At 38.5% G+C, this 21,497-nt stretch overlaps 1 protein-coding gene across 1 annotated transcript in view; it reads right to left on the reverse strand.

Annotated features, from left to right (window-relative positions):
* Positions 1-21,497, reverse strand: part of TMPRSS15 (transmembrane serine protease 15) — a 149,230-nt gene that overhangs the window by 122,184 nt on the left and 5,549 nt on the right. Inside the window, 2 exon segments of the mRNA XM_065421225.1 lie at positions 311-391; positions 13,051-13,125. Coding sequence (XP_065277297.1) covers positions 311-391; positions 13,051-13,125 — 156 coding nt within the window.

A 21,497-nucleotide genomic window follows, 5' to 3' on the forward strand; every position in this document is an offset into this window, starting at 1 on the left:
GACTGAGATAAATGTAGGATGTCAAAGGGATCATCATATTATTTAGTCAACATCATTTTCAGTTGAAAACAATATTTCTGCAATATTTCTAATAATGGACAACAATAGTACCTTGTTCCCCACACAACTCTGTAATGTGCCTGAACACTAATATGGAGGTGGGATCACTATGGGTAAAATGGTAGCTTAAGCTTCCATGCCCTTTCAGTCCTTGACTTCACTGCTGAGGCTGCTCAGTGCCAGTTGTGCTGGAGGCTTTTGTTTTATGAACACAATCATTCTAAAAGCTGGATAGAAACTATCAACTTACTTGCCATGGGCCAACAAAGAGGCATCGGATGGTAATGCCTATCACTCTCTTGCTCGCTATCAGCCTGGGCTGAATTTGAACCTGAGACAAAGATGAAGCATTTTGAGAATTATTACCACAGATGAATATTTAAAGATAAAGAGCCAGATCATGAGATAGGAAATCTTTATTTGGAGTTAAAGTAAGGGCTGAAGTCTAGTGTCTTAAAAGTATTTAGCTGCCTGATTCCCATAGAAATAAATGGGAATAGGTGCTTAAATACCTTTGATAATCTGGTGTAGTCTGAAAAAGGACTTTAGGATTTGTCCATGTATTAATATCCATAATGGGTGTTTGGAGAAGTTAACTCTTTCTTTTGTTGTGTATATATAAAGAATGTACAGCTGTACAGTTTAGGAGAAAGTAAAACTTTCATTTTTTTTCTCTTTGATGATCTTGTAGAGACTTGGAGTTTTACCTGATCATTTCCTGATGCCTAATGGAAAAGATCAAGATCAAGCAAAGATCAGCTTTCACCATCTGCATTCACATTTTCTAAGAGGAAAAGGGCCAGTTTCACCAAAACTAAAGTGATGGTGATGGCAAAGGTTCCAAACACTGTTCCCTTCTGTGAAAAATGGAGCTTTAAAAGCAGATAAAAACCAATCATATTCCTACAGTAAAATAAACCCAGGAGTGACCAGACAAGATATTTATGGAGACTGAGAGGAAAGTGTTTTGCTTTGGAATCAGGTACCATAAGAGAATGTACAGCTAGGTTAATTCATTTTACAATCTTCCACAGACTGTATTGGACCTCTTGCAATTTTGTAGAATAATAGAACTAAAATACTCTTCCTAGAACTGTGGGTTCAGCTTCATCATGTCTCTTTACTGGATACTGCAAGGTGACAGGTGCCTTATAAACACCTAACGTGGATAGGCACAGCTCATCTTTATTTAACTACTTTGACACTATTCAGTGTTTGAGAGAAGGAGGAAATCTGAGAGAGGTAGCAGTAACAAGCAGCAATGTGACCAAGGATAATATTCTGTTCTGACATCTCATGAAACCTCAGTGAAAACAATGGTATTGCATAAGTGTAAATCAGGACAGAATTTGTCTCAGAATCTACCTCCAGTTCTGAGTTTTCATGCCCATATAGCTTCAATTAGGTAGAATTAGTGAAATTATGAGCTTAAGATTTCTTTATTAACTTTATACTTTTAAAAATATTGGGGCTAGCACTATTGCCTTTTCCCAAAGGAAATGGGAAAAGAGGAAGCATTGTTACAGCAATAGGTTATGCCTTGAAGTTTGCCTTTTAGATCTATTAAGGAATCAGCCGAGTTTGGAGTTGGTGTGGTTTTGCTCTTTCAAGAGCCCAGTGAGTAACCCACAGGCATTGGGGGAACATGCAAACCAAATGATATAAAACAGCTAGAGTTGGGGTTGACATTTGTTTTTTATGGGCCTGTTCTGATGCCCATTGAAATCTGTGAATGGGAACACTCCCACTAACTTCAGAAGGCTTTGGATAAGGCCCTATGAAATAATAGGAAGTTGTTATATAAATAAACTTTACCTATATTTTAATCTTGCTACACTAAATATTAACAGAGACAGACCCAAATGAAAACTCAACCTATTTATCCCTGAATTTTATTATGTTCAGAATCTACATCTGGATCCAAATATTGTGGCTTGAGCATATCTTTAAAAAACAAAAATGAAAACAAAAACTTGTAATAGAAAAAAAATCAATTCTGCTGCAAAGCATAGAGATGATGTTCCGTTATTATTTTTAACTTACCTGTTAATCTATAAAATATGGGTAAAATTTTCAAAAGCACTTATGTCCCCTTTTCAAAACTGATTTAGGCATTTCAAGGCAGGTACACACAGGGATTTAAGCACTGAACTGCCACTTTAGTTGCCAACGTCCAAAATTTACATCCTCAGACTCTCTGCTCATCTCTTGCCTAACCCTATAAGCACCTAAATTCCCTAGACCACTAAAAATCTGCTAGTGCACGTGTGCACAGCTGCTTAGGTCCTGATGCCCAGTGCCTATCTCATGAGTAGCCCTGGGAGGATCTTCAGACTAGATTTTCCTCCATCTATCTCACTTCTGGGCCTGCTCTGTTAGATGTTGTCAGAAGCTGCCTAACAGAATGGGCCCCACACACATTTCCTACTGGCTAATGAGATGGCTCCCCACTCACCATGTTGGTTTCTGTGAATCCTTTTTTAGGAGCCTAACTCTCCCATGTATTGCATAGGGAGCCTGGGCATGTAACTCATAGTTGTGAATTCCACTTGTCTGCAGGGTGGCTAAACATTAGGCATTGCAACACTGAACCTGAGCCCCCATTGGGAATCCCACCCTTATGTGCCAGCATCTATGTCTCATTGAAAGTCATTGGGACTTAGGGCCAGATTTTTAAAGGTATTTAGGCACCTAACGGTGTCAATAAGCACCTAAAGATGCAGATAGATGCCTAGGCATTTACATCTTTAGGCTTCTAGATACAGTGAAATATCTGGTTGTAAGTGTCTCAGGCTATGTCTACACAGGGATATGAAACCCGCAGCTGGCTCAAGTCAGCTGACTTGGGCTCATGGGGCTCGTGCTCCAGGGCTCAAAAATTGTTGTGTCAATGCTTGGACTCAAACTGGAGGGAGGAGGGTCCCAGAGCTCAGGCCCAGGCTGAACCTGAACATGTACACTGAGATTGATAGCCCTGCAGCCCAAGCTCTGCGAGATCAAGTCAGCTGACTCGGGCCAGCCGTGGCCATGCCGTAGGTCTTTTACTCTGTGTAGACGTACCCTAAGTCACTTTTGAAAATGGGACTTGTGTTCCTAAGTCAGATAGACACTTCTGAGAAATTTACTCTGTATCACCAATCACAAGTCCCACAGGGTCTTACAAAATTAAAATGTGATCCGCGTCTGAATAAATATACAGGTTAGCTTTGAAAGTAACTATACAGCCTGTGAGCCTCATCCCTTCCCAGAAAGAAAGCCATTGGAGCATATTGAAACATTCAGTATTCAATTCTATATTTTTAATTTGCAAATAGAAGTGATGGGCTGATCAGCAGCTTGGCTATAACTTGAATATAAAACACTTGCTAGTGAATACAAAATAAACCAATTGCTGAAGGAAAAATATTGTCACAGCCTTAAGGATTTTGAAAGTCAGCAACAGAAGCAATGCACTTAAACACATACTTTAAGTTAGGCACTTGCTGAGGTGCTTTGCTGAATGAGGGCCTTGCGGAACAGCCAGTGTACATGAGTAAACATTAATAGAGAAGCATGTGAGTGATGGGGATGGTGAAGATTAGACTAATAGCATGGCTTTAAATGATTTTAGGAGTTGGCAGAGGAAAGAGGGAGTCTGTCAGGAAGGCTAAGGGAATAGCCAATTGTGGAATAAATAATGAGTGATTTAAAGATATACCTGAAGAACAAATTTAGAAGTTACACATTTAAAAAAATGTCAAATAGGTAGCATCCAGAGGGACAAGTGAGGGTGCATGTCAGACTCAGCAAAGGCACCCAAGCTCCTTGGCACTGCCATGAATGTGATAAAAATGAAGTCAACCTCAAAGGGAGAACAGGAAAGTACTGCACTATTCCAAGTCAATGAAAGAACCTCACCTGTAGGCATATTCAACATGAAGGCCAGATATAAGGGGCCAATTTCTGTTCAATCCAGAGGACTGTATCAGGATAACAATGGAACACTTGGCTTGATGTCTAGTAAACCACGAGTAATACGAGAATGGCCATCAGTGGAGAAATCAGGAAATTAAATATAGATCTGAGTATGTATTAATATGGGATTTTCATAGGAGCCTAAGGAAGTAAGGCATCCAACTTTCATTGAATTTCAATGGGAGTTGGGCACCTTATTCTCTGAGAATCCTTATAAAATTTCAGCTTGATGTATACCTCTAAGGGTAATATTGGATAGCCTGCAAATATTAAATATGAAATTACTTCCATGAGTGAATGAATTGAAACATAAAATATCTGCCACACCTGTGCCGTGTGATGAATGGTAAGAGCTAGGCTACAAAAGGCAGACTGTTCTGATTCTCTTCAATACCAGATTTTTTCTCAGTATAGAGACATAAGAAAAAAACTTGATCAGCAAAGAGTTAATTAACTATTATTTGATAAAGTTCTAAGTGCAGCCCCCCCAGCAGCTCTGACACTAGAATCTGCTAGAATCTGCCTGGAATAATATTTTTTCTTCACCTAAGATGTTTCATCATTCAGTAGTTAGTGGAAACAACATAAGTGGGTGCAATATGTCAACAAAATTATTTCCAGCTGCTAGGAGCTAAGGAAAATCTGCTTGCTGACAACATTGCTTGAAAAATTGGTTTATAGTAAAATGCTCTGTTAGAATTAGTCTTTTCACTGAATCATGACTCTTTTCAGTGGACAGCAGGTATAGCTCAGCAATGCCTGTGGATAAAAGATAACATATTGGGCAGAGGCAAGCCAAGCCCAAATGTTACATATAATCCAGCTTTGGAAAATGGCCCTGGGAATTTAGTAGCTAAACCTCAACTTCTGTTTGCCTTTATTTAGAATTATGATGTTAATGACAAAAGAAATGGTATTTTAGTCATGAATTTAAATAAAGAACAAGAAAAACAAAGTTACTTTCCACATGCAAGTGGCTGAGTAGATTTTTGAAACACTGGTAAAGTCATAGCTAAAAAGAAATAATGTATGAAAATCTAAGTATTTTTTTCAAAATGATCTTAATAAAACTTTGTTTTTACAGTTAAAGACAAAGGTCACAATTCTGATCTCAATTATATCAGTGTAAAACCAGAGTAACTCCTTTGAAAAAGAAGAGGAAGAATTATTCATATTTCAAACAATAGAGACACGAAAAAAAATACAAATGTATGGAAATCATACTGATTTTGTTCTCCTTTTTTTTTCTGATTGGCTTTGCGGAAGGAATGATTCTGTTACTTACTTATCCTACAGTCTATTCTGCTTTACCCAGATATTAAAATATTTGGATTTCAATTGTTAATTGTTTACTTTTAAACCAATTAATCACAAATCACTTTAAATTGTCTATAAACATAGCCAAAGGGCTAAGAAGCTTTACAATACATTGAACTATAAAGTAAATGAGCTCATTATCAGAGACACTGATTTGATCGTAGATTATTTACTGAAGCCTTAATTCTTTACTACTGTCTTTTGTTTTCCACTGTAGTCTTGCATTCCTATAGTACTTTACGTTTCTGTTGCCATTGGTGTGGAAATATTTGTGCAGAGTACTGTAAGAACACTCATTGCTATCAGATATAATACATGCCAAGAAAGCTTAAGTTGCATGAACATATATTTTGCTGACATAATTATTGTAGGTGAAATCTTTTAAGGAAGCCTGTACTTGAGAATCAAAGGAAAATCAAAAAGGATCTCACATTTGTGAAGGATAAATCTGGCCACTGGAGGGCATTGCTGCTCTTCATCAAGGTCATTTCCAGCAATATCAGTTAAAAATCAGAAAGTACAAATACGGCAAACTTAGGTTTCAGTGTATATCTCTATCGAGAGAGAGTCTTTAATACATTTAATATTATTTCTCACACAATTCAAAATTTGGGAAAGCTTACATGTGCACTTCCACCATTCCAATTTAAGTTTATGTGCCAGCTGACCTATTTGTAGTGTATAATTTATTGAGTGGCTATGCAGTCACACTTTCAGAAGCAATCACTAGTTGTCTAAGCTTCAAACTATTTGGTTCCTAAAATAACATAGCTTGTGCCTGGTTTTCAGAGGTGCAGAGGATGCAGAACTTTGATAGAAACCAACAGGTTTCATTTTGGGAAGCCTCAAAATTGAGGTGCCTTAAAATAGTGAACGTTTCTGAAAGTGATGGATTAGTACTTTGTATCTATCTGCCCTCCCATCTTTTTAGTTTAGTGAATTATTAGCAAACAGATTTTGATCTTTTATAAACATGCCAGTTATTTGAAATTATTCACCTTTTGTTTTATGCAACCAAATTTCAGCCTGTGAGTTGTTTTGAATTATTTGGTTCAGTTTCTCACTCTTTGATGTTAATGGTAGGCCAGTGGTGGTGTAAAACAGCTGTATCATTTCTGTTTCCTAATTGGATGACTGCATTTTTTATTAAAAGGGGCAAGGAAATCAATTAATTCTGACTGCATGAACGTTTTGGGAGTGAATCTTCTCACGAGCACATTTGCGCAAGCATTTACAAAATTTTCACTTTCTATTAATATTCTTGCAAAAAAATCATTCTTGTGCATTTTTGTGGAAATTTTTCTTGTTAAAAAGGATGGAAGTATGGAAGGAGAAGAAATACTGTTAAAGCCAGTACATGGTTTTTAATCAAACAAATACTGACAAATACTTTTTAAAGTATTAACTCAGTTTGAGCACTGCATATTAAAATGCAGCAACAGACAGACATTTTTTATGTTCTGCTTTACTTCTGCTTGAGTAAATCCTGCTACTTTGTCAACTTGAAATACAAGGAAATGGGTAAAAGAAATTGAATATAATTACTCTAGCTTCTTGGCACTGAAACATAAAGTTACAAAAATTGTTCTCCATGGGAAACGTATTTAATTTTAATGTGTAATAATAATTTACAATTTAAAGGCACTTGAAGGATCCCAAAGAGCTTTTCGAACTGATACACAGACTGTACCGAGAAATCACTTTTCCCATCAATTTTAATGCTGCCTTCCGTGCAGTAGAATATAGCACCTTTCTAACATTGCTCAGCCAAACTCAGCAATAGCGGAGGACAGAAAGGGAAGCAGAATATTGTGGGGCAGCTTCCCTGCAACGTTGAGCTTCTGCTGGGCACAGCAGAATGGGGGCAGTGAGGGAATCTGTAAGGGCCCCGAGAGTCTCTGCCCCCAATTCTAGCATGGTTGACCAGAGCCCAGGGGCTGCTCTTACTTGTGCCATCTGACTATGAGCTTCTAGGGACTATATCCCAGCTGAGGCTAACCAAACCACATTGCACTCTGGCCAGTCTTTCCAGCTCCCCTTCAACCCTGACACACTCCTCCTGACCCCAAAGGTGCACCCATGTTGGTGGCTATGGTGAGGGAGACAGACATAGAAGCTGGACTTGCCGACTCTATACCTGCTGGGGATTACTTCATAGTGGAGGGATCCCAAGCAGGGCTATTAAAAGACATTTCCACTCCCTTGGCATTACCAGAGTTTCCCTGAGTTAGAGGCACAGAATCTGATCCTGTATTTCATTATTCTGAGGTATTCCAGGTGGGTAGGGCATGAAAATCACTCCCTATTGAAATGCAGCTCTCAGCACTTCAAGAAACTACTTAAAATTTTTCTTCCCCAAGCAGGTGACTCTACTATGATTATGGTTGCTCCCATATTTGTTACCTCATTTTTTTTGTTTCTCTTATTTTTCTATATATATAAAAATAATATCAATTTATTTATTTTAATCGGCATGTTCATCCAATAACTAGTGCCTCTCAGTTTAACAGTACAAGTCAGCAGAAGGAAATCACATTTTTTGAAAGGCCTATAATTCAGGAACCTTTTGGTCAAATGACCCCAAATTTGGATCACTTATCCTACTCCCACCCTCCTGAGGGACACTAAATTTTAGTGAAATCTGACTAAGCTGATTGATTTTAGAGGACTTAGGCTGATATCTAAACAGATATGATGCAACAATAACTATAGCGGCACTCCTGCACCACTATAATTAACTACATACGGACTTATATCACATCCCTCACTTCCTCTTGTGAATGTTGCATGCTGTGCACTGATTCAGAGCTGTCTGCCATATTTCACCACTGCAGTTGTTGTGTTTCAATAACAGATGAACTGATCTTTTTGTATCATTTTGTAAATTCCTTTGTGATCCTTTGGAATAAATGACAGTATACGCATATACTGGTATTAATATTGTTTCTCTCCTAACATTGATTTTAGGTCTTGATTCATGTCTTTATAGCTCCTAGGCTTAATTATTGTTATTCCCCATTTGCTTAACTTTCTGCCACATGATTGATTACAGTTTACTTAAAACTCAACCACTAAATTTCTCAACAATATTCAACTAATAGCACGTTACAGCCTTTCTGACAAACTTTTCTCCCTGCCTTTGATGAACCTCAATTTTCTGTCCCCTGTCACTATGTCACTGAAAAGCTTATTCTTTTCACGCACTGTGTCAATGCAGTCTGCTGCCTCCTCATAAGAAATTCCAAATCTCTTATTCTGAATATATATTTTGTATTGTATTAAACACAGTTTGTGTGTCTGTGAACACCTGAAAATTGTATATGGGTAAGTGAAGTATTCTGACTACTAAACTAACAACCACATATCATTTTTACTGGTGCTGTCTCTAAATAGTCTACCCACAGATGGTGGTACTTCCAGAATACATGTAATTGAAAATGGCAGTTTTTCTATTGACTTCAATAAAAGCAGGATCGGCTTCTAATATTGAACAATAAAGTGTTGCCTAGTCTACTTATTTTCACTTGTTACTGAACAATTCACTGGAACATTCAATTGCAGTATAAAGAGACACAAAGGTAGAGATTTTCCGAGCAGTAAAGGAGATTTACCTGCACATCTTTCATTAAAATTAATGGGTGAGGATGGGATTTCCAAAAGCCCCTATCAATGGAGCTTACTCCCTTAGGTGATTTGGAAAATCTCACCCTGAATCTCCTGAGTTGCTTGGAAAATTTCAACCTGACCAAGCCCAGAGAATCAGAAATAACACTCACAAACATCTCACCCCAAATTCCAACCATTGCTACCATTGGAACCAATTTGATAGCAGAAATAAACTGTATTCTCTTTTCAAGAAAGTCATTAGAAGAATTGAGAAGTCTGGCATATTCCATCTGTATTCCATACAAGAGAAGGCATCAATACACATAGATAAAAAGGACCTTACCTTGGAGCTCCATCATTTATGAGCAGTCAGAGCTTCTTTAACTCAGGAAATAAAATATCTTCAGCCTTCAACAATAACATGACTTATAGTCATTCTTAAAGAGGTGGTGGAAGTGAGATACCAGGGAAGATTAGATGCCTCAGTAACAGTTTGCAATCTAGATGCCACCTCTACAATGGCTTACTTTTTGAGCAACCTTCAGAAAACAAGAAGTATTTTCATTACACTATGAATATGCACATTCTTTTCTTTTGATGAACAATTACCCAGGGCCATGCATATTGAAAAGGTATTCAAACACATTTAGATTGAACTGTAACATCTGCAATCAAAAGAATAACGAAAACTAAAACATATTAGAAATGAATGAATATAATGACAAAAATAAACAAGGGTAAAATATAAGAATGTAATTTTTCTCTTTGTTATTATGAAAATAAATTAAAGTTCTTTAAAGAGACCTATGGTTGTCTTTTGTAATTCTTCATTTCCAAAGACACTGTCAGTAAAAGAATGGCTATTTCAGGTTAGTCAACACACCTCTTCTAAATCTGCACTAAATTAGATCACCATTTGAAATGCACTGCTTGCTACAAGAAGTGTCCTCATGCTATCCTGCCTCTTTTGGGCATTTACAAATGATTTGAAGCCAGTTCATTAGATTTCCCCCCCTTTGTAAAGACATGAGTGTCCACAGTTTTGATAACAAAAACAAATGTTGGCTATCTTGGGTGCTGTCATGTATTTCAATTCACAGAAGCTCTGCTTTTAATGGAGAGTACCAGACTTCCAAAATTGTGGTAGATACCCCAAAATAGTATTGTGGTTAAGTCACTGCAGAAGACTTTGAAACTACATTCAATTCCCATCTCTGCCACAGACTTCTTGTATGATATTAGGCAAGTCACTTACTTTGGTTGACATACAGTTTTTGTACAATGTAATTATTTTGGTTAGGAATGTGATTTTTTAAAAAAGATATAGATAAATCAATTCCACCCCTAGGGGTGACACAATTATACGTGCCTTTTACTGATGTAACATAGTCCCCTTCCCATACGAGTATAAGTGATACTGATATATTTAATGTAGTACAGCTTTCTATTGAGGACAAGGCCTTAATCTCCCTGTGTCTCAGTTTCACAACTTTAAAATGGGGACAATAGTACTTTCTTCCACTTTTTGTCTGTCTTGCCTATTTAGATTGTAAACTCTTTGGGGCACAAATTGTTTCTTACTACGTGTGTATGTATAGTGCTTTGCACAATGGAGTCCTGGTCTTGATTTGGGCATTTCGGTGCTATCACAATAAAACAGTAAAAATAAAATATATGCTTTAACTGCATGTTGTTTTCTCATGAGTCGAGAAAGATCTGTCCTTTGAGCGTGACAAGTTTTTCCTCTCACAATAGTGCATTATTGTCAGGGACAAATGAGTGAATGTTTCTGAATGAGATTATATGATGGGGTTGCCTGTGAAAGAAGGGGATTGGCCTCCCTTCCAGTTCTGTGTACCAATATGTATAAATAGTTCCAAGAAACAATTTTTTTTCCCAATTTGCGGTGATGAAATCGGGGTTTGCCAGTGAAAATAACAAAATTCTGCACTTGACCAAACTAATACAGAAATCTTACATTAGCATTTTTGTCTGAAAGTAATAAGTGGCTGAATACAGCTTTGGTGGAAATGAAAGAATTACTACGGTATTCACTGGAAATGCAGAGATTACTGCGGACACGTCAGTATCATAGTACATAGTTTCAAAACCTCCAATTAGAGGGCCATTAACCAAGCACAATTCATAGCAGGTGATATTACTCACCAAATTCCAGCTAGCAACAGGCTGTAAAAAAATTACTGTCATTTATCACATCCAACAACAGGAGATATAATAGACCTGCTGAGATGAACATTTGCTAACTAGCCTAAAAGCCAAAGGTAGGCAAAGAGACATTCTTAGATTTCTTGTAAATTCATCACAGTTCTCCAGTGACAGCATACACGTTTTTTTCCCCCCAGCTCCCACGCAAATACTAGCCAGAAATTGGATAACTGAAGCTAACAAAGTACACCAGTGTCTCTTAAATAGTGTTACAGTGTCTGCTGCTGCTGCTTGATCAGGCTTTTCTTTATAGAGGCCACAGTTCAGCAAGCTATCAGTATCTAAGTACTTCAGTAGTCCTGTTGTTTCCAGTGGCAGTTGTGCATGCATTCATGGAAGATGGGTCCTGTCAAATTAACTTGTTATTGTTCTTTGACAAGACTGGCTGATAAAAATGACAACTGTGTTGATGTAATATACTTAGACGTCTGCAAGGCATTTGACACAGCACCATGTGACATATTGATTCAAAAATTATCATGGCACAAATTTAACATGGCCCATATTAGATGGCTGTAAAACTAGCTGAGAGATATATCTTAGAAAAGCAATTGCAAATCATCCATTGGGGGACTTTCTAGTGAGGTCCCTCTGGGGTCTCTTTAAGGCTCATCTCTTCTTTCCTCCCCCCCCACCCCCATGCCCTCTGTAGGTGATCGGCCTTGTCCTGGGGATCGTTGGCTAGATAAAAGGGTGCACTAGAAGCTCATTGGCTCCTGTTATGAGGAGATGAGATTTTATAAGACCATTCACCCTCCTGAGGCACCATCCCTTGGGAGCAACAGCTTTCCTGAAGCTCCACTCACCCCTTTGGAATTAGAATAGGAGTGGGTCTTTGGACCTTGCTATGGATCATCATACTAGTCACCCTTCTGGGGCTGGGAAGGAATTTTTCCCATACTGCCAGATAGGTTTAAGGTATGTAGAGTTGTTTGTCTTCCTCCCATTGGCAGGCCAGAGACTCAGTGAGCAGGTTAAGTCTTAGGATATTCATGATTGATTAGTAGGGGGTCTAGTTTCCTTGTAAATTGAAATTAGAAGCAGGCTTAGAGCAGGGCATCCCCTAAAGGAGATGTCTGGTCCAGCCAGGGGCCAAGCCATACCCCTATACCCTCAACACTTCTATGGAGGGAGGTTGGGGGGATCCCAGCACTGGTGTTGCTACAGGTTAAACTTTGGGAGGGGCAGGGAGGACTAAAGGAGGTCCTTTCTCCAATTGTACGGTTTATGGAAGGAAGGTTGACCTGCAGTGGACAAGTTGTTGGATAGTTTCCTATGTCTTCATTTCCTAATCTTGTGGTGTACTTAAAACACATTTGTGATGTCTGCTCTTTCTGTCTTGGCAACGATTGATGTTCTGGAAAACACATTTTAAACTGAAATATTCTAGGAGCTCAATCTGTTTAGTAGAGTGGGATTGAAGTTTTCCAGTGGAACATTTTTCAGCTGGAAAAATATGGATTTGTCAAAAATAAAATGTTTTGCGGAAATATGTTGATTTTGATAAAATGTTTGTTTTGGAAAAAACAGACTAAAGAATTCTGATAAAGTTGAATCTATTAGGAATGGAAAATTTCAATTTTGTGTTTCATTTTTTAAAATTAATCTATGTATATACACACAATATAAAAAAATTAAAAGACAAAGTCAAAATGAAACATTTTGCTTTTATCAAAATGAAATGTTTTGATTGACCTGAAAATATTTTTTCTAGAATTTTGTTTCATGAGAGATTCCATTTTTTTGTTTTCATTGCTGTGAAATGGGGAAAAAATCGAAATAATGGAATTTCCTGTGAAACAGAAAAATCTGGTTAACCATCCAGCCCTACCATTTAGCTTACCAAAGAAAAGTCTAACAAGTGACTTAATCATAGTATATACATACCTATAACGGGGAGAAGATGTTTGATAGCAGAACGCTCTTTAATGTTGCAGATGAAGACATAACAAATTCCACCAACTGGAAGTTAAAGTCAGAAAAAAAATCAAACTGGAAAAAAGACTATGGGGTAATTAACCATTAGAACAGTTTACCATGAGATGTGGCATCATGTGGCATCTTTACCTTGAGCCTAGATGTTTTTTTAATTGATGTGAAATCATAAGTTTTGGGGTTAAATGCAGGAATCAGTGGATGAAATTTTATGTTATACAGGACAATAGATTTGATGACGATAATGATCCTTTCTGGACTCATAATTTATTAATCTGTAACAAGGAGTGGAATTTGGTCCTAAATATCTGTGATCTCATCAACTGTTTTATGGAAAATGAAGAATCCCCAATTCAGTCTTTTCTAGTATGTGAAAAAGGGACACACTTTCAAACTACCATGTGTAATTCTGTTCTCACTTGTACTTGTGTAAATCTGTAATAATTCCATTGACTTGAATGTAATTGCCCTGGATCTACGTTAGTGTAAACGACAGCAGAATTTGGACATTAAGCTACATATATGTTTTGATTTAGGATCTTAAATAGATTTCAGAACAGCTACAATATATTCGTTTATTTGTTTCAGCACATGCTTATAGTAAGGTAGTAGGCATACTGAGGGATTTTGCTGCTGAGTCTTAGCTCATCGTTCAATGCCACTGTAACAGCTTTTTTTCTCACCGAGTTTCAGCACAAGTGATTACTGAAGAATACTTTTCTTGCTAAACTGACTCCTGTCGGCAGATTGCATTTTGCCTTCACTCATGGACCTTAAATCATTTGCCTCTCCTGGTTGCTGTGTGGTGGGTACTGTCTTATTTTGCTGATTTTCGAGATGAGAAAACTAAGGCTCGGACAGATTAAGACCCATATGTTTTAAAGTGAGCATGCAAAGGTGCAAACTCTCTGATTCCACATGCAAAATACCAGCTACATACAGGCATGTCAGGGCTATAGACACAGAAGTACATACATACACTAATCCCCGAGTGCTGCATGCATGTGCAATTCAAGCATGAGCAAAAGCTATGTGCCCATTTGTGCACTCACTTTGAAATACTGGGGCCTGTATGACCCCAAATGTCTGACTTTGGATTTGGATTCCCCAAGTAAAAGCTGCCTCTTAAAAGGCAGTTGACAGAGAGTATAGATAAGAGGAATATGGGATTTTTGCCTACTCCTTGATTTTGTGCTGCCAGTCCTTTTTTGTTACCAACATGATCCTGTCATCCTCTTTGTTTCCTAATCTTAAAAGGAAATTGTAAATTCTCTCATTTTGCCTCTATACCTGGAATGTCACCTCTGCTCCTGTATGCATCCTCCTTCAGCTCCTTCTTTCAAATCCATTTCCCCCTCACAGTCTCTCCACGAAGGACTTCCAGACCAACACCTGAAATTAGAAACTGACATAATGCATGCCTTGCAAAAATAAGAAGCCACATCATAATCTTATTGTTAGGCTGGTCAAAAAATTTCTGTCTATACTGTTTTGACAGAAAACCAGTTTTTTGAATAAACAAATTTTGTTGCAAAAAGTTTCTACTTCCCATGGAAAATTTTGACTTTTCATTGAAACTAAACACTCAAAACCAGAAATACTTTGATTTGGACATGCTGTTGCAGTGCCTCATGGGCGTTGTAGTTGGGTGGCTCATATCCCCATTCTTCTCTCTGAATTGAGCTCCTGTGCTGCACTATCTTTCCCATAATGCACCGCAACTGCCTTCTTGGACATCCATTGGCCATGCTGCATCATGACCAATACTGTCCAGATGAGGAGCCCAGCCAACATAGGAGAATGGGGACATAAATCACTCAAACTATAATTCCCACAAGGTACTATAGTAGCATTTTCTTTTTTTTCCCCAAAAAAGCTTTTCCGTACTCAAATTTTAAATGAAAAATTATTTTTTTTCCACTGGAAATTTAGCCAATTTTCCACAGGTTTTTTTCTCTCTGACCAGCTGTACTTATTTTATGTAAGGCTCCCTCCCTCGCCTGATAATCTCTCTCTCTGCATCACATCAGGTCACATCTAGCCTATATTGTAAATTCCACAAGTCAGGGACTGCAACCTTTTTGGGGCAGGGAACATCTAAATACTCTATAGTTGTACAGTGTTTAGCACAACAGGGTCTCAATCTTGGCTGGCCCTTAAACATTCTGGTAGTACAAATAATAAATCTTTCTCCTCTCTCTAAAGTGCCATATACAGCTATAGTGCAATATACAAATCTTAAATAATAATGGTTACTGCACTCAAAGTGTAATTTGGAAAGCAGGCCAACAAGACCAACAGTCCTCTCCCACAAGACCCCAATGTGGCTCTATAATCAGACCTTGGACAAGCAGTGCTGAAAGTTAATATAGATGCTGCACTTTGCAAAAGTCAGCTGAGAGTGTCTGCTCAAGAAGAACAAGAATTTCAGGTCTTTTCCAAATTCATATTGTTCCACAAGTGTCTCTAACATTATTCTCAGCTGAGCCCACCACCTCAATCTGAATAGTTTTTTAGACTGGGTTTGTGAAATTCCCCAGACTCCTGCCTGGAAGTTCTGTGGGGAAGACTGATGTTTCTTCACAATAAAGATAGAGAGAGTTCACAGTTTTATTTGGTGACTGTTAGTCATGCAATTCTAAATAGGGCATATTACAAATAATGCTGAAGTTAGATTTTTTTTTACACTGGTGTTCAGTTTACTAATGGGATTTCACAAAAGAGCATGACCTCTCCTCATATTAATATTTAATCAGGCAATAAACATGGCTTGCTCAGAAGCCCAGGGCTGACAGAATTCTCAGTGGGTATGTTCTCTCTGTTAAACTGACAGTAATTTATTTTGCCATGTATTGGTGGTACAGTATGCAGAGGTTGCACTGTCCCCCTCCCCCACTCTTAGGAATGTAAACTTATTTTAAAACATGTCAACTCTATTTATCCCAGGATATCCCAATCTAAATGTATACAATACCTATATTGCCCCTATCTAGGCTCCATAATATTTGGGGAAGTGGTTCCTACTTCTAGGAATGACTGTATAAACCTGACATTTCTCTGTATTAACTGGGAGTTCTCCATGAGTGACATAGTTATACCAATATAAGTCTGTAGTATAGACCTGGCCTCAAAGAAAGTTGCAGAGGATGCAGAAGGACGTATGGTGCAACATTAGGAGCTGTGATTTTGGGTAGTGCAGGTTACAGGGAGATGCCAAGGGTCGCCAACCATTATAGTCCATAAAAAGAAAAAGCCTCCTGCCATTGTTAGTCTCTTAACACTGTGGGGGCCCAATATTTATTGTGTCTCTATTATTTCCCAGATTAGATCCGCGCAATTCATAAGATTTGCTATTTGAAATTGGCAGCCCTGCATACTCAGCCTGGGATCTGACAGTCAAACTGGAGTTTTCCAGTTCACATATTACCAACTGTAATCATGTTTCTACAGTTCTAAACTCAATGTGGATATCACATCCCTCCAAAAAACACAGCTAGCATCAAGTGGATGTCTCAGGAAAAAAGACTACACATTTTTCTGGCAGGGGAAAAGCACTGAAGAAACGTGAGAGCCATCAAGAACTCACTTCTGGGCATGACTGAGCCACCTACAAATGGATCAGAGAGAATTTTGGCACTATGCTTCTTCACATCTGAGGGCCCAGTCAACCTTGTGTGTGTGTGTATGTCCCAATACTCTCCTTGTCTTCTAACATCAAGGACCAGTTCTACGACCAGTTGAAGACCACCATCAGCAGGATTCCAAAACACGAATATGTTTTCCTGCTAGGGGACTTTAATGCAAGGGTGGAAGCTGATTATATAGCATGGCCAACTGTCTTGGTCAACACGGAACTGGTAAGATGAATGGAAATGGCCAGAGACTGCTCCAGTTTTGTTCCTATTATGACCTCTGTGTAACAAACTCATTCTTTCAGACAAAGCCGCAACACAAAGTTTCTTGGAAATATCCCAGATCTGGCCACTGGCACAAACTGGATCTTATCACACAAGGCGTACCAATCTTAATATCGTCCTCATTACCTGCAGTTACCAAAGTGCTGATTATGACAAAGACCACTTTCTGATATGCAGCCAGGTCAAATGTAAACCAAAGAAAATACACAGATCTAAAGTAAAAGGTTGTCCTCGTATTAACATCAGTGCCATAGCAGACCAAGAAAAGTCACAGCATTACAAGAACAAACTACAACAAGACCTTGACTCCAGTGATTGTGCCACAAGAGCCCAGCTGAAGTGGGAGCAACTGAAGAACACAATCTATGACGCAGATCTGTCAGTCTTTGGGAATGTGCCAAGAAGTTGAGGAAGCACCCTCCTTCAAGATCAACAACTATGAACTTGAAGTGGTGAACAAGTTCACATATCTGGGGTCCACTATCACAGTCAACCTTTCACTTGAAACAGAACTCAAGATCTGGATTGGAAAAGCTACCACAGCTCTGTCTAGACTGAAGCAACAAACTGACAGAACACAAAAAGATCTGTGTGTATCGTGCATATGTTATCAGCACACTTTGTATGGGAGTGAGACATGGACCTTATACTCTCATTAGGAAACAAGGCTCAACAGCTTTTATATGCATTGCCTTTGTCAAATCTTTGGAATCTCCAGGAGGGACAGAGTCACCAACACTGAGGTGCTCAAGCAGGCCAGCATACCTGGCATGCAAACATTCCTCAGAGACACTTCCGCTGGCTTAGGCATGGGTGCCGAATGAATGATGGGTGCATCCAAAAGGATTTCCTCTATGGCGAATTGGTATCTGGAAAAAGACCCAAAGGACGCCCAAAAGTGTGTTTCAAGGATGTGTGCAAGTGAGACCTCAAAGAAATGGACATGGATGTGAACAAATGGGAAGATCACACTCAAGATCACAGCCTTTGGAAACAAAACTTTAACAAAGGTCTCCAGAGTTGTGAGAGGAAACAGTCCAGTTTACCAGAGGAGAAAAGAGCTTGCAGAAGGCAGAGCCCAAAGGGTCAAAACATCACCTTTAAATGTGACAGATGTGGCAGAGATTGTCTCTCTTGAGTGGGTTTCTTCAGCCAAGGCCGTGGCTGCCATGAAACCAACTGAGTAAATTCTTTACTGCTCAGGGCTACATACCCATGATCTCTTGAGACTGAAGGATGCCTACTGCTACTACAGTTCTAAAACAGGGCCCTTAGAAATATCTATACAACCTCACTGTCTTCATATTCTGTTCTCAGTGGCAGACATGCAACTCCATTGTTTCCATAAGGGGAATCCCGGGAGAAAATTTGCTGGGTGGCTAAAATGGAATATGTTTGAACCACCAGTGACTTTGATTTTGTAAACCAAAACTTGACTGAGGAGGCTGTGCAAAATCAAAATTCAAACCATTTCCCAATTTAGAGGTAGGGCAAAACCAAAAACATTCTGTCTAACTACCTTCCTCCCCTGGAAACTTCTGTGCTTCACACCAAATGGAATGTATATCACAATTGCATCAGATTTGGGTTTATAATTGATTAATGAGGTTTGGTAATACTAAAAACAATATATGAGCTCCTTGACCTCTCCAGAGAGCAAAGTTGTGTTACATAAGAAATGTTCAGACCGTAGGGAGTTAGTTGCAATTACTAGTAACAGTAGGAAGAAACAAATATTTACAGGGCAAATACCCATAAGGAATAAGCAAATTTAGAGAGAAATTACTGAGGGCTATTTGCCCCTCCTCCCTGCTTCTGCGCAGCATGTTGTTTCTTGCGAGCAAACAACTGGAGAACAAACAAAACAACAGAGGAGAGGAGGAAAGCAAATATACTAAAGGGGGGGAAACGATGTGTAGGAAAAATAGAACAGAGACAGAAAAGAACAGATAGAAGAGAGAGAGAGAGAGAGAGAGAGAGAGAAATAAGCACAACTCTTCTGGAGCTTTAGAAGGTGCCCTTCGACCAATAAATTACAAAGAGGGGCTCAAGTAAAAAAAAATGCTGTGAGCCGTTCCTCAGATTTGAAGAACAGCAGAATTGATGCTAGGACCATAAATCAAGAAGACAGTAACTGAAACAGAGGAGTTTGGGGGAAAGTATAATAGGATATACAACAGTTAATTGCATGTCTCTTTTGAATAAAGTAAATCCCTACCACTGCATAGATTCTAAGGATTTCCTCCTTCTTAGATCATTAAACAAGATCCTTTCCCCTTTTTATTTGTCATTAGAATCTGGGAAATATGAATCAAGACATTATGGATTAGAACTAGTTTCAAAAAGTGCCTAGGGGGAAAAAAAATCTTTGCATGGCTAAGCAACGGCAGAATCCATCCAGAACATCAGTTTGGTTTAGGAAATCAGCTTTAATGTATCTTGTCAGGTTGCCTGGACAAGCCAGACCTCCAGAGCCCTCTGCATTAGTCTTGTCCTCAGTGCAGCCTCCTCATCTTTGATTAGCAGGAGGCATCCAGTTCTTTCAACAAATACAGAAAATAAATGTTCTGAGCAAAAGCATGACATGACCTAACTGCTATAGTAGATTTATGAAATAAAATCACTAACATACTGTATAGCATGTTTATTTGTGTAGAAGAATAATGGCCACTATTTGTACCACTAACCTGATTTTACACAGGTAGAGTTAGTGAAAAGTTAATAAAAAATCTATCACCAGTTTTTTAAAGAACTTAAGAACCTTTTCACCTTCCAGCTAATCACAACAGAAAGGAGAAGGTGAAGTTAGACAGAGGCATTGGTATTTGGTTATAATTTAAATGGTTAAATTACACCAAAACTCAATTAAGCAATTTAATTTCTCTGCAGATTTTAAGCTTCTCCTCTAAAATAAGAGTAATCATAAATAATAATTAATAATAAATCAGACAGAATTATCAAAGAAATTAAGCAGCACAAAAAATGTGTGTTGTACCCTGTGGAGGGCACTGCTGGTCTATGGGAAAAACTTTAGTGAATTTCTAGGCCAATTCCTTTGAAGCAGTTTTAAAGGTAAATTCAGATTTGTTTGCTATATATCCACAATACATTAATGAGGCAACATGTGAATGGTTGCGATAATCTTTGCAACTGCACTTTATTAAGTGCCAGTACGTGGTTTTTATAGCTTCAGCACCTGGTCATATAGTCACAGGTAACATCAACAAATACAAATTTTCATCTGACATAAACTAAATCCATAGGGGAAGCAGTAGAAAGACAATATTAAAATTCTAACATGGATTATATTGTGTAGGATTAAAATAAGAGACTGGGAGCCACCTCACTGTCTCAGAGGGTACATGGAGGCACTTTCCCACTGGAAAAGCAGCGTCAGATAAAACCTCTGTGTCTTTCTCCCTGAGCGCTCTGAACTGTTGCTCTCAGCCTCCAGGATGGAGAGGATGAAGGTGCAACACACGCAAGCAGACAACTCAGAAACAGAGCTTCTAAGGCTGAAATCTGCCAGCCTTCCTGGCCTCAGGGTTAATGTGCAGTGATGCATCTTCTATGAAAGGGAAGGATGTGAGGGAGGGGAGTCAAGTGACGGAAAAAAATGTCACAAAGAATACAGAGGTGAGCACAGAAGTTGTATGTTGTTGTCTAGTCTCAGTTACACAGGGCAGATTCCTAACCTGGAAATGGTGATAGTCCCTATCCCAAATCTGAATGCTGAAAGTTCACTCAAAGCTAACAAAGGAAGAAAAAAAAAACTGTTTTCAAGGAGGAAAACAAGCAGGGAATCTGCAGAAGGGCATTGCTGGGTGGAATCTGTCATTTGAACATGGCTGTTTAATATTACAAGGAAGACAAGAAAAAATGAATCGGTCCCCACCTGAAATGCCCAGAAACATGCAAAGAGAAGTCAGACATGCAAAAAGTCATTGTGAAAAACTCAGAACATACATTTCCACTGTACATAAACTTTAATTGTCAATACAGCAGCCTTGGATGAGCTTCTGTTGGCTGGTGCTATAATTCCTTGGGAACAACAGCTGGAAATCATGTTAAAAATAAGGCTGCTTTCTAATAGTTATCACCCCAGGTTTTCCTCCAAAATCACCCGTTCTTCCAGCACAAATGTCACCAAATAAACATTATTTATGCTGCCCTGTTTATTCTGTGCAAGCAAAGCTAAGTTGTATTGTTACACTAAGAATTTTACAAAGAAAAGCATACGGCATTCAGGAATTCTATCCCTCTAGCATAGTTTAACTGCTGTGACAAATGGAACCACTTATTGTAAAATAAATGACCACATACTTGTAGCTATTTTCTACATCTGAGTGATAAATTTTAATGCCCTGAATAGAGACAGCCTATAATATATATATATATAAGAACCATGTAAATCAATAGAATAGCAGCCAGACAAAATTGCTATTCATTTGATGAAAAATATCTTGGGAATAAGGAATGTAG

Source organism: Emys orbicularis, chromosome 1 (assembly GCF_028017835.1).
Source record: "Emys orbicularis isolate rEmyOrb1 chromosome 1, rEmyOrb1.hap1, whole genome shotgun sequence".
Classification (NCBI taxonomy): Eukaryota; Metazoa; Chordata; order Testudines; family Emydidae; genus Emys; species Emys orbicularis.